This window comes from Ursus maritimus, unplaced genomic scaffold, assembly GCF_017311325.1.
Source record: "Ursus maritimus isolate PB19 unplaced genomic scaffold, ASM1731132v1 scaffold_7, whole genome shotgun sequence".
NCBI classification, from domain to species: domain Eukaryota; kingdom Metazoa; phylum Chordata; class Mammalia; order Carnivora; family Ursidae; genus Ursus; species Ursus maritimus.
The window spans coordinates 39,938,965-39,951,305 of NW_024426885.1; the positions used below are offsets into that span (position 1 = coordinate 39,938,965).

General features: G+C 49.9%; 1 protein-coding gene across 1 annotated transcript in view; it reads right to left on the bottom strand.

The window, feature by feature from the left end:
• Positions 1-12,341, bottom strand: part of WDFY4 (WDFY family member 4) — a 282,866-nt gene that overhangs the window by 88,147 nt on the left and 182,378 nt on the right. The window contains exon 43 of the mRNA XM_040624184.1: positions 10,387-10,553. Within this exon, the coding sequence (XP_040480118.1) occupies positions 10,387-10,553 (167 nt within the window). The remainder of the gene's footprint in view (positions 1-10,386; positions 10,554-12,341) is intronic.

A 12,341-nucleotide genomic window follows, 5' to 3' on the forward strand; every position in this document is an offset into this window, starting at 1 on the left:
ATGGAGCCCGCCGGCTTCGCTGAGAGCTTCCTCCAGAGGCAAGCACCATCACCACGTCATTGTACTGACAGACAGCAGATGTGCCACCCTAAAATATGTGTGTGTCATGACTATTTTGAGTCAAAAACACTTAAAAAGCAGCAGGTGCAGAAAGGGCACTCTGGCCTACCCTTTTATTCCCCTTGAAAGTGGGAGATAAAACTCCCAGGTGAAAAATGCCCTCCTTACATTAGGAGGAAAAGAACATTCTCAGCACCCGAGACACAGAGTGTACAAATTCGTACAAATAAACCTGGCTGAACGAAGCTCCCTTTATCCTCCCTGTATACTTTGGTTACTTTTTCACAATTACTACGCTGTGTTCGCCTAACCACTTTTGGGGTTCTTAATCTTCCTGTGAAGACTCGCACGTACCTGTAAAAGTAAAATCTGTGTTATCCTGCTGATCTGTCTTCTGTCAACTTAATTCTCCAGGCTAGCTGGGGAGTCTCAGAGGGGAGGGAAAAAGTTGTACCTTTCCTACAGCATAACCACTCAAAGAGATTCCGTAACTGCGTAAGATGTTCATACATCCTGTTTATCTTATAGAAATAGCATACTCATATGCTCACTCTTCTGCATCTAGTATTTTCCCTTAATGTCCCACCTTGGAGACCCTGCCAAATCACTTCTTACAGAGCTGCCTCACTCTTATTGATAGCTACAGAGTATTTCCTTGCAAGGACGCACTAGAACTTATTCAGCCAATCCCCTGTGGATTCAGGCTGTTTTCAAATGTTTGGACATTACAAGCGATGCTGCGGTGACCATCCTTGGACATATATCACTTGGAACACACAGGATGGTGGGTTGAAGGATATATTCCCAGAAGTCGGACTGAAGATCAAGGCTGTGGGTATCTTAAATTTTCCTCTATTGCTGGACTGCTTCCCTGTAAGGTGGCCCCAATTTACATGCCCACCAGCACCGTCAGGAGGCTGTGAAGCCAGCCTGTTTAAACGTTTCCTCTTATCCCTTTGTACGAGCAGACCTCATCCTCAAGTTCTCACAGTGAGATGTAGACAGCCCCGGTATCAGCCCTGGCCTGCGTACCTCCAAGCCTCCCCCCTCCCTGCGAAGCTCCCCCTTGCCCACCTTCTGTGGTGCCCACGGCAGAGGCCAGAGCACATTCCTATGAGCTCCTAGTGTTTTCCTTTGGGGAGAATTAAGTAACAACCAGAATAAACCAAACCACAAGAAAAATGTCTGGTGAGTGCGGGGTTAATAGCTTAAAAATTGATTCTGCTGGAAAAGAATGGCATTTTAAAAACTAAAAAATGAACCCAAGTGAACTCTTACCTGCTCTTCTATTTAAATTAGCCCTGGGAGGGCTGCCTCCCAAGTTTACTCATGGTTAAAAAATCCCTCATGCCGTGATTCTATCGATCACTTTAGAAAGAGAGGAACTTCTGCTTCAGAAGTAGAATGGTTTGGAGGTCGGCTAGATAATATATCATTCCTCCTGGCAGGTGGGTCACTAAGTATGTGGCCGTACTTGGCCCCATGTATGACAAGGAACAGGCTGGCTGGAAATCCAAAAATCCCAGAGCTGAAGTTACAGGGCCAACAGTTTGCTGGGACATTCCATGGCAGCCCCTGCCAGCATGTCAGGCCTCAGTGTGCACATCTGCAAAAGGGGAAGGTCAGCTGGGGCCCTCTGCGGTTCTTCCAGCAGTATTAGTCTGCAAGTTAGTGCAATGCCCTAATCTGATGGGCAGAAAAAGCGAGGTGCAGAGCCGTCTGAGACACCCCGGAACAGAGCAGATGCGTACATTTCCTTGCACCTGTGCGGATCTACAGTAAAGGAAGCTTCAGCCCTGCTCACGCGGATCACATGTCCCTTCTGTACATCTTCTGCTCGCCTAGGCCCTGGTATCAGTGCATCCTGTTCTCCCGGCATATGGAATAAGTATTCTGATTTTTCAAAAATGTACCGATTGCCACAAAAAAGTTAAGTATAATAAGGGGAGAGACTACATAAATTCCATTTATTTTGGTTACCTGTGAACCCTGGCATCTAGATCAGTTTTAAATGGAGCGTTCGGTCATACAAGTATTCAAAAAATGTATCATAAAACAAGAAAGAGATAATTTTTATATCAATTCGGCAAATCTGAGAAGAAGCAGAATGTGTGGCTCTCCTTACAGCAGCTCATCTTTCCAGGCAGAGACAAGGAGCGGGGATGCCCCCTGCCTGCCCGCAGGTGCCACTTCCACAGGCAAGCCTGCACACAGCAGAGCCTCCCCGTCTTTCACGGCTGGCTCAGATGAGACCAGATGGAAAGGACAGAAATTGTTCCAGCATCATGTGAAACGCATTGAGGACTGTTCAAAGCACAGAGTCTAGGGAAGCCGCATGTACTAAGGATTGCTCGTTGGCGACTGACTGAAATTGGAGCACATTTCTAGCCAGGGCAGCTCTGAAAATTGTAAAACCTGGACTTGTGGATCTCGGGCATTTATTCAAAGAGAATGAGTGAGAATCACCTGGGCAGCCTGTTAAAGTTCATATTCCCAGGCTCCATTCCCAGATGTTCTGGTGCAGCAGGTATGCAGTGGGGCCTGGAATCTGCGTTTTGCTAAGCAGCCTGATTCTGACGCAGGTCATCTGAAGACCATACTCTGAGAAGCTGACTCCCAGACGCCAGCGAGGCTATGAAGGAGGAAGTCTCATCTCATATCAGCATATTGCTCGTAACGCCTTCATTCGTTCCTGTGTTCATTTACCAGGTCTGCACTGAATGGTTAGTGCGTGTCCCATGCACTGTTGGGCGTGGAGGGAGACAAAGTCCACCCTGACAATGCTCATGGTCTGACAGGAAAGAGAATATCGACTGTCGCAGCATGGCATGCAGAGGGGGGAACACAAGCACTCAGGACACACAGGGGGCTGTCTGGCCCAGACAGGGGTGAGAATGGGGGCAGGGCTGACCTCGTAGAAATGGTCCCCAAGGAGGTGACCCTGGAGTAAAGAGGACAAAACCAGGGGAGAAGCATTCCAAGACACAAAGTCTTGAACTAGCTGGACATGTTTGGAGATCATAAGTAGCTGTGAACAGTTAGAGTCAAAAGTCAGGTGTGAGCGTGTGTGTGTGTGTGTGTGTGTGTGTGTACATAAGGGTGACAGAGACACGTGCAGGGAGGGGCAGGACCAGCTTGGGAGCGGCCTTGTGCACAAAGTATGCCAAAGAGGGTCACAGAAGGTGTGAAGTAGGGACACACCCAGCTCTGCATCTTAGAGTCAGTCCTGGCCATTCACCTGCCTGGGCGGGAAGTTACCACCTAGAAAGGTTAACACGCTTCTTCACTTTCTATAAATGGCCTCATCTCAAAATACCTGGGAAGAGCTTGATGCTGCTCTCTGCTGTCCAGAGCAAAAATTTACTCCCTTTGACCTGATTCCCTGCGAGCAAACTCAAGCTAATACTTCACATTGAGTTTGTATAAAAAATAATTTTTGTTTTTCATATAATTAAAGAGAATAGCAACAGCAAAAACAACTGCCACTTGAGTCCTGACTCTGGACAGGACTCTGGAAGCCCATTTTGCCACGTGGAGCCTCAGCTCTAAGAGCAGCTCAGGTGGCAGGATACAAAGCATCATCCCCAACAGCACAGTGGCTGACTCAGGCCCATAATTAACATGCATTAAATATACCGCTTCTCATGTCAAACGGAGCTATTCGCAGAGAAATGTGTTTGTGGTTCTGGGAATCATTAATCAATGACGCAAAGGTAGAGCAGAGTAATTACTGTCGCAGGTATCGCTGGGGGCAATCAGAGCTCCCACGCCACAGACAGGAGTTAAGCCGCTGTCATTCTGGAGCCCCAGGCCTGCCTGCATCCCCCTGGAGTCTCTGGCAGGAACAGGCCCCCCAGAGGCCTGGAAAGAGGTTACAACCCGGAGAGTCTCCTAGACTGTTCTGGCAAAGCACTTCTGAGGTGGCAGGGGAGGGGAAACCGGGGGCTCGCCGTGGGGTGGCCAGCTTATACCATGGCTCGTTGGCGGCAGGTTTTCTGAGCGCAGATGCACACCCGCCTCACGGCCCTGTGTGGCTGTGCTTTCACTGAGAAATTGACAAAAAGCATGGACCCAAAAGGTCTAATGGAGACGTGTGAATTAGAGGAATCCCAGCTTACAACCAATGCTGGCTACAAACTGTCTCCATACAGGCAGAAAGTGACAGCCTGAGAAAGACAGAGGATACCACCCCCTCCTTCCAAATATACATACACACTTGCCATGTGCAAACTTTGTTGCCAGAACATGTTCGGAGGACAGGGGTCAGTGCAACAATCCCTCCTTTCTCAACATCCAGCTCCTGTCCTTGACAATAAGGAAAGTGCACGGGAGATGAAGGCCGCAGTGGACCACGGGCGAGGGCATGAGCAGGCGGCCAGGCGGCCTGGCATGTGCTCAGCACGCTGTGTCCTGGGCAGACATGCCGTGTGTGGTAAGGGACCTGGAGGCCTGCCCGCTTGGACCACTGCTAACCAGAAAGTTTACAAAAGAAGCACAACAGGGCCTGGAGCCAACATGCCTGAGCCCCAGTATGGGAACAGGGCAGTAGGGCGTTAGTATAACTTGCTCAACACAGTGAGCTGGGAGAGCATGGAGAGCCACATGGCTTTCGAGCAACACAGATCTGAGCTCAGATCCCAGCAACTCCAGCTAGCAGGCCCTCCAGGCCCAACTGTCACCACCAGGGAAAGGGAAGTAACAGCCACCCCCACAGGCGTGAGACTAGATGAAGTGCTGTAGCGAAAGCACACAGAGCAAGCTCCAGACATCCAGCTAGTGACATTTTTTGCCACTAACAGCGATAAACAAAGAGCAAAGGGAGGCTCTGAGTCCAGTCTGAGCACTTGTCCTGTGCCCAGCTCCCCTCCAGGGCACGAACTGCCAGCATCGGCCTCCTGGTGCTAGTGGTGGATTTGCTGTGGAAGCCCTCCTGCTCACAGAGGGGCTCGCCCACTAGCCAGGTCTCCAGGGACCCCCGAGTAGTCCAGGTCTTGGCTACAGGCCGTCGGCCCACTCCCTGAGCCCTGCACCCCTGGCTGGCTCCCTGCAGCCGCCTCTTGACACAGTGGCACTCTCCGGTGTGGCAGACCTTTCGTCAGCACACATGCTTCATGGCAGAAAAGGGAAGGACGAGGATGAGTGCAAGCCTGTCCCTGCCTGTAACGAAACCACAGGAAGACTCGGCAATGATGACAGCCATGTGCTGAGGTGGTGCTGGCGGCAGAGTGGGCAGAGTGCGGTGGGCCTGCACCAGACACCAGGACAGACTGCTCGGAAGGCGGCTTCGGCTACAGGCAGCGGGGAGCGGGGGCACAGACCATGAGCACCTGGCTGGTGGAGGTGGGGGAGGGGAGGAGGGCCCGTCAGGGCGGGTCCATCCCCCCCACAGCCAGCCAGGGCCTGCTCCTTGGAGAGCTGTTAGTCTAGACCTGACTCCCAGGATGTTCTCGGTTTCCTGCGGCCTGCTTCCCCGTGCTCCTTCCTGCCCCATGCTTCAAGTTTAGGGACTCCTTCTGTTTCAGGCCCCAAGCCTGCCAACTTCCCTCTTTCTCACAGAATGTTGCATTTTGTGGTGGGTGCAGGAACTCCCATGGGGGCCCCACCCCAGTGGGCCAGGTCTCTCCTAGGCTCCTCGCTGACTCTCTGCCTCATTCTCCACCATGGCAGCAGGACAACAGCCTCACTCAGACCCCTTGAGTCTTGCATTGTGCCCCTGCAGCACCTCGCCTCACAGGAGCACCCCAGGGGTCAGGCCGGCGGGCGCCAGGTTTGAATCAGAGCATTTCATTGTTTGCACTGACAGGCCCTTTCCCACTTCCTCAGGGCCATGAATTAGGCACCTGGGTTTGCACCCCATATCTCCTTCCTTCTTGGAGTGAGAGAACAAATCCTGAGGTACTATTAAAGGAGGAGCAATGGCCTACAGTGATAAGATACTACCCACTGAGAGCTCCCCTTGCATGGAGCACAGAGTTTTGGGTAGGGACACGCAATGCTGGTCAGTCAAGGAGTATAACCCCATTTTAAACATAAAGCAAATGAGGTCAGAAGTGGTTCCATTACTTACTCAAAGTCATTAGGTCTGTACGTGGTGGAGGTGGGATTGGGTAAGTGGGGTCTGTACAAAGTCGGCTTGCAGCCTCTGCCCCACCCCCCACTGACCCCACCATCAGGAGCCTGCCCGTGTGGCCCTGGCTGCTCTCCTCCCACACCTCCTTCTCCAGGGAGCAAATGCGTCCAGTGGTTTGGTTCCATTGATCTTGGAGAAACTCAGGCTGAATCAGGAAATAACCTCTCCCGTAATTTACCATGAAACCAGAGGCAACAAGCACAACCCAATGAAGCGAATCAAAACAACTTGTGCAAAGAACAAATGTCCAGATAATGGCAGGAATCACCTTGACCTTTCAGCTGCTCAGTCTCTGGTTCCAGGGAGCTGACATCTGTTTGGGCCCCTGCCCCCAGGCTGTCCCCTCCAGGCAGGCAAGGGGATATACCAAGTGCTAAGTAGAAACACGAATGCTCTTGTTCGCAGCCGCTGCTGGGTTCAGCGTGCTCCTGTCTGCACAGCCTGGAGATCCCTGCTACCATAACAAGCCACGTGTGGTGCTTCTGCTGTGTGACACGGAGACCAAGGAAGACTGAGGTTTAAGTACAAGACAGGGGAAGATGAGAGAACAGTCTCTTCCTGGTCCTGTCCTGCCTCTTGGGGGCTGGCAAAGTCAGTCACCTGTGGCCTTTAGGCTCTTGCCCCCCACCACCTCCAACAGGACCCCTGAGGGAAATGCCACTGAGTGGGACAACCAGCAAAAATAAAACTCTCAGAGGCCAGGACACTTACCAATGTCACCCACCTGCTGCATACACTGAGGCTAAGACTAGCTCTTGGCTGTGACGGTGAACTCCAGATGTTGCCCTCCGCCCGGGCTGGCCTTGGGAAGTATACGGGAGCCAGGCTACCCACAGAAGCTCCCCTTGGAAGCTGAGGACTTGGATTAGGTAGGATATGGACCCCAAGTGATACTAAATGGTAGGCAGTATTCCAAAGATGTCCCCCAGGAACCTCACCCCCGATGTACCCATCAGATACTTATCTAGGTGCTGCTTGAAAGAACCTGCAGAAAAAATTAAGGTACAGATCAGCAGACTTTAGAATAGGGAGGTTGTCATGGATGACCTGCTGGGTCCAATGTACTCCCATGAGCCCTTAGCAACAGAAGAGGGCAGAAGAGTTGGCTAGTGGGAGAGATGTAATGTGACAGGGAGGCAGAAGGGGGCCGGCAAGGTCTGAAGGGGGAGAGGACTTGCCCTGTAGTGGCCGGCTTTGAGGAAGGAGGAAAGGGCCACAAGGCAAAGGATGTGGGTGGTCTCTAGAGGCTGAGAATGATCCCTGTCCGACAGGCAGCAAAGGAACGGGGACCTCAGTCCTATAGAAGCATTTGGACCCAATTCTGCCAACACCTGGATAAGCTTGAAAATGGATTCATTTCCAGAACCTCTTGAAAGAAATGTAGCTTTGCCAACACCTTGCTTTCATCCCTGTGTGACTCTCAGCGGAGAACCAGCGGAACCATGTTGTGCTGGGACTTCTGAGATGATAATGTGCTGTTTATAATCACTAAGTTTGTAGTCGTGTGTTACGGCAGCAACGGAAGATCAATACACCAAGCAGAAGCAAAGCCACTGACCTGTTCTTATCAGAACGATGAAAATAACCAATATGGACACATACAATCCAATACTTCCTTACCCTGTCAAGATTGTAGGAGGGGATAGCTGAACATGACATCGGCTTAAGAGGCACCCTGCCTATCGCGGTTTTCCACCTTCACACTGTAGACATTTTGGACTGAATAGTTCTTTTCTGGTGGAGGGAGGGACTGTCCTGGGCTTCGTAGGATAGTTAACAGTATCCCCGGTCTCTGCCTACTAGAGGTCAACAGCATCCCTTCCCCAGCAACTCATGAACCTGAAAATGTCTCCAGACATTGGCAAATGTCCCCTGGGGGTAAAGCTGCCCCCTGCTTTACATAATCTTTTAAGGCCATAAGGCAAAGAAAAGTTTTTATAGAAAAAAACATTGATCCCCTAGCTGTTTTTCAATTGATTACACATTTACTAAATAAGCATTTCTCAAATGAGCACAATCCTATATTAATTTCCAAACCGTTATCAGCTGTTAGTCCTCAGCAGCTGGGTATTATGAATACCACACAGTATATAAATGTATATGTGTGTGTATATGTGATATATATATATATATACACACACATTTTGATTTCCATTTTTAAAGATTTTATAAAGTAGACCTACTTTACTTCTATAATCAAAGTAAAATGAACATGAATTTAACAGATCTTCATTCATCAGTGTTTACTGAATGTCTACTCCAGGCATGCCTGAGGTTAGGTACCCAGTGGTTCCCTGTTAAGGGGCATCAGTGCAGTGAGAGAGGTAGACAGGTGAAGCGGGGAAGGTTAGTGTGTGTGCCAGGAGCAAGGGTAGGGGTGAGGCAATGGAGACCGCAGGTACTTCAGGTCCCAGAGCGGGAGGCGGTCCAGATGGGCTTCAGAGAGTCAGCGGCCAGGGCAGTGCAGGTAGATGCACCAGCACGAGCCCAGTCATAGGTAGCGAGCTGTGATCGGGACTGCAAATGTGCTCTATGCCTGCAAGCTTTGGAGTAAGCAGGTGTAAGAAGGATGATGTTACAAGATGGCGCGGATTAAACTCTGACCCCAGTCTGAGAGCAGCTAAGGAACTTGATAAAAGTGCTGCAGCAGACCATTTGGCAACGCACTTCAAGCCGGCCCCCTTCTCTCCAATCCCTACAAGGAGCAAATCCCAGTTTAACACCCCCGGGAGCCTCTGCAAGGAACCCGGCCCTGGAAAGGACAGGCTTCATGTCTGCACCTGCTGATGCCCCCTCACAGGCTCGCTGAGCTCGGCACCTGCTCCTGGAAATCCAGGCTGCTTACTCGGTGGCCCTTAGTCCGGATCCACTCTCATCCACCAGACTAGCCCTCAGCTCTCGTACGCTCATCTCTGCGTAGTCCCTGCACGGCCTCCGGGCCACACCCTGCCCGCTCCTCTGTCCTGCTGGTGCATCTCCTTCTCTTACGTCGTGAACGGAAGGGTTGATGGGTGGGACTCGGAGGCCCTTAAACCACCCAGCCTTTAGCAAGAGAAGAGAGCTGGTCCTAAATGGGCTACCTCACGTGTGCCCAGCTCTGAGCAGTCTCTTTGCTTACACTGTCTCATGGTAGACCTACAAGAATTTTATGAAATGGTTGCTCTACATTCGCTATTAAAGATAAGAAAAATTGAGGCTCACAAAGGTTAGGTAACATGCAATTTAGTACGTTGCCAAGTTGGGATTTGAGCTCAGGCTGTTTTACTCTAAGACATAAACTTCATCTTCCATGCCTTCCTTAGATTTGGGTAAGAGGAATCCTCTGCTGGGTCCATACTTTAAGGATCCCTCCGGCCCTAGTCCAGTCACACCAGGCAGCCATGCCGTGGGTCCTCCAACCCCACTCCAGGCATCCTGGGCTGCGGACTTCCCTGCTAACTGCCCAGCCTGCCCCCTGGCCCATGCACTCATCTTCTCCAGGTCCACCCTGCGGAGGGCTGACAGGACCATAAGTGTGCTCACCCCTAAGCCTAAGTGGGCACCCAGGGGAGGCTGGTGGCAGGGTGAGCAGTGCAGGCACAGCCTGGACCTATGGGCTGAGTGTCCAAACACATCCACATTCAATGTGGGATGGATCCCTCAAGGTGGTCAGACTGCAGGCAGGGAGCCAAAGTGCCAAATGATATCAAGAATTCTAAATCTGAAAACTTCCAGGTCTTCCAGGTATTATAAAGGTCAGTGTTGGAAGTTAGAGCATATTTCATAACAGTGTATTAGCTTGATTTGTATATTTTTTTTAAAAAAAGCTTTTATTTATTTATTTATTTGACAGAGAGAGAGAGAGAGCACAAGCAGGGGGAGCGGCAGACAGAGGGAGAAGCAGGCTCCCCGCTGAGCAGGGAGCCCTATGTGGGGCTCGGTCCCAAGACCCAGGATCATGACCTGAGCAGAAAGCAGACACCTAACCAACTGAGCCACACTGGTGCCCCTTAATTTATATCTTTTAAACATCTCAGTGCAGGGTCTGTCAGTTTCCATTTGTGCCCCTGCTCTGGGCCCAACAATTTAGAAGCAGGCCTGTTCTTTTTGCTCATTTTTTTTTATAATGAAGAGAAATATCACCTCCCACGTGAATGAAGAAAGCTTGATCTCATGTCTGATAATTTTTAAAGAACAATTGTGATGGGCTATATTACCTTTTCATGATCAAGGAGCTCTTGTAAAATAACTTGTCTTTCCCTACATAGTTCCAAGAAATCTTCGGAGTGCAGACTTTCACGTAAGGCAGGGAAGAAGGTCAGCTGGGTGCAGTCCACTGCCACCTCCTCTCTTCTGCTCTCAGCTTCCTTTGGTGTCAGGTCATCTGCAGCAGCATAAAGGGACACACGTTTTTGGTGTAAGCCACTTGAACTTACAAGGGATGGTGCATAGTGTGGGCCTGAGTCACTGAGAGAAACTGCAAGGTTTCAGGGCAGGGGTGAGTGGTGTGGATCTCAGCGTGTCCCTCACTAAAGTGGACATCACCCCTCTGACCCTGTGGTGCAGTCAACACACTGTTAGGCTGATTTATTCTGGAAGGTGTGCCCAGGTCTGGCTGCTCTGTAGCTCCAGAGTGACCACAGGGCAACATCTCAAAATTCACCCTCATTAATCAATAGAGAAATTCCTTTTAGGGTCATTTAGAATCTGTTTTTTTCTGAATTTCACTTATTCATTCTTTTAAAAGAGTGGGGTTTTTTTTTCTAATTATGGATGCACTATGATCCTAGTGTAAAAAAAAAAAAAACTTGGAAAATCCATAAAATTGTGAGAATAAATTTAAAATATTTGAGAAGTAAAACAAGTATGGCTCATGCACCCAGACATACTGCTAATAACAAGAGCTCAGATGGAGTAAGTAAGCTCCTTCTCTGTGCTGGATGCTTTGGGTGACATTTTTTTCACCTACTCCTATGGGGTTGCAGATTCTATTTCAACCTCCCTTCACAATCGGGGAAAAGTGGAAGAGGCCAATTACTTTGCTCAAGGTCATATGGTCACAAAGAACTAGAGGCCGAATCTGAACCAAGTCTGTTTCTCTTCCCTGTTCACAATTTGGGTTCTTTACTTCTAATATCTTCTCTGGACGTATAGCTATGTGCCTGCCTGCACACGCATGTACACACACACACACACACACACACACACACACATGATTTTTTGATATCATAAGAATCATGCTGCGTCTACTTTTTTTTTCTAGAATTTTTTAAAGATTTTATTTATTTATTTTGAGAGAGTGAGAGAGAGCACAAGGAGAGGGGAGGGGTAGAGGGAGAGGGAGAAGCAGATTCCCTGCCGAGACGGGAGCCTGATGCAGGGCTCGATCCCAGAGCTGTGGGCAGAAGCTAAATCGACTGAGCCACCCAGGCGCCCCCTCTTTTCTAGAATTTTTTTGAGATTATGAGCACTTTCTCATTCCATTAAAAGTTCTTTAAACTCACCTAAACCAGCTATATAATATTCTATTGTGTGGCTCTTTCAGAATCACCTAATCCATCTCCAATTTTTCAGAGGCACAGACAGTTTCTATTTCTAGCATGAGTGCGCTGTGCTGTGGTCATGTGTGTCCACACCCAGATTATTTCCCAAGCACGAACTCCTGGGCACAGGCATTTGGGTTCCAGCTGAGCACAGACCGCATGGTTTCTGGATCCTGCTCCCCGACCCCGTCCTAAATGTCCACTTGCCGAAAGCAGGCAGGCGCATAGCACGTGACTGCAAAGTTGAGGGGCTACTGGCCATTTTCTTTGTGCTAAGATGCTCACCTCTTTGAGCTCCTCCCCACCTGGGAGTCTCTCAGTTGGATGAATGAAAGTGTCTGCTGGTTTCCCCCATGCACAGAGAACACTGTATAGATATAGACACCCAGGGAAGCACAGGGAAGAACCATAGCCCTTTCTTCTTCCCTGGCTGAGGTCCCTACTGGGGGCAGGGGTCTGCACATCGGGACGAGGGGACTGAACAGCCCATGCCCATAGTCCACATCAGCACATGCTTTCCACCACCGCAATCTTTGTAGACTCCCCCTCTGATCTTGGAGCTGTGAGGCTTAGGGTAAAGAGAAGAGAAGCCAATGGGCATTACGACATTATCCCAAGTCCTGTGCCAC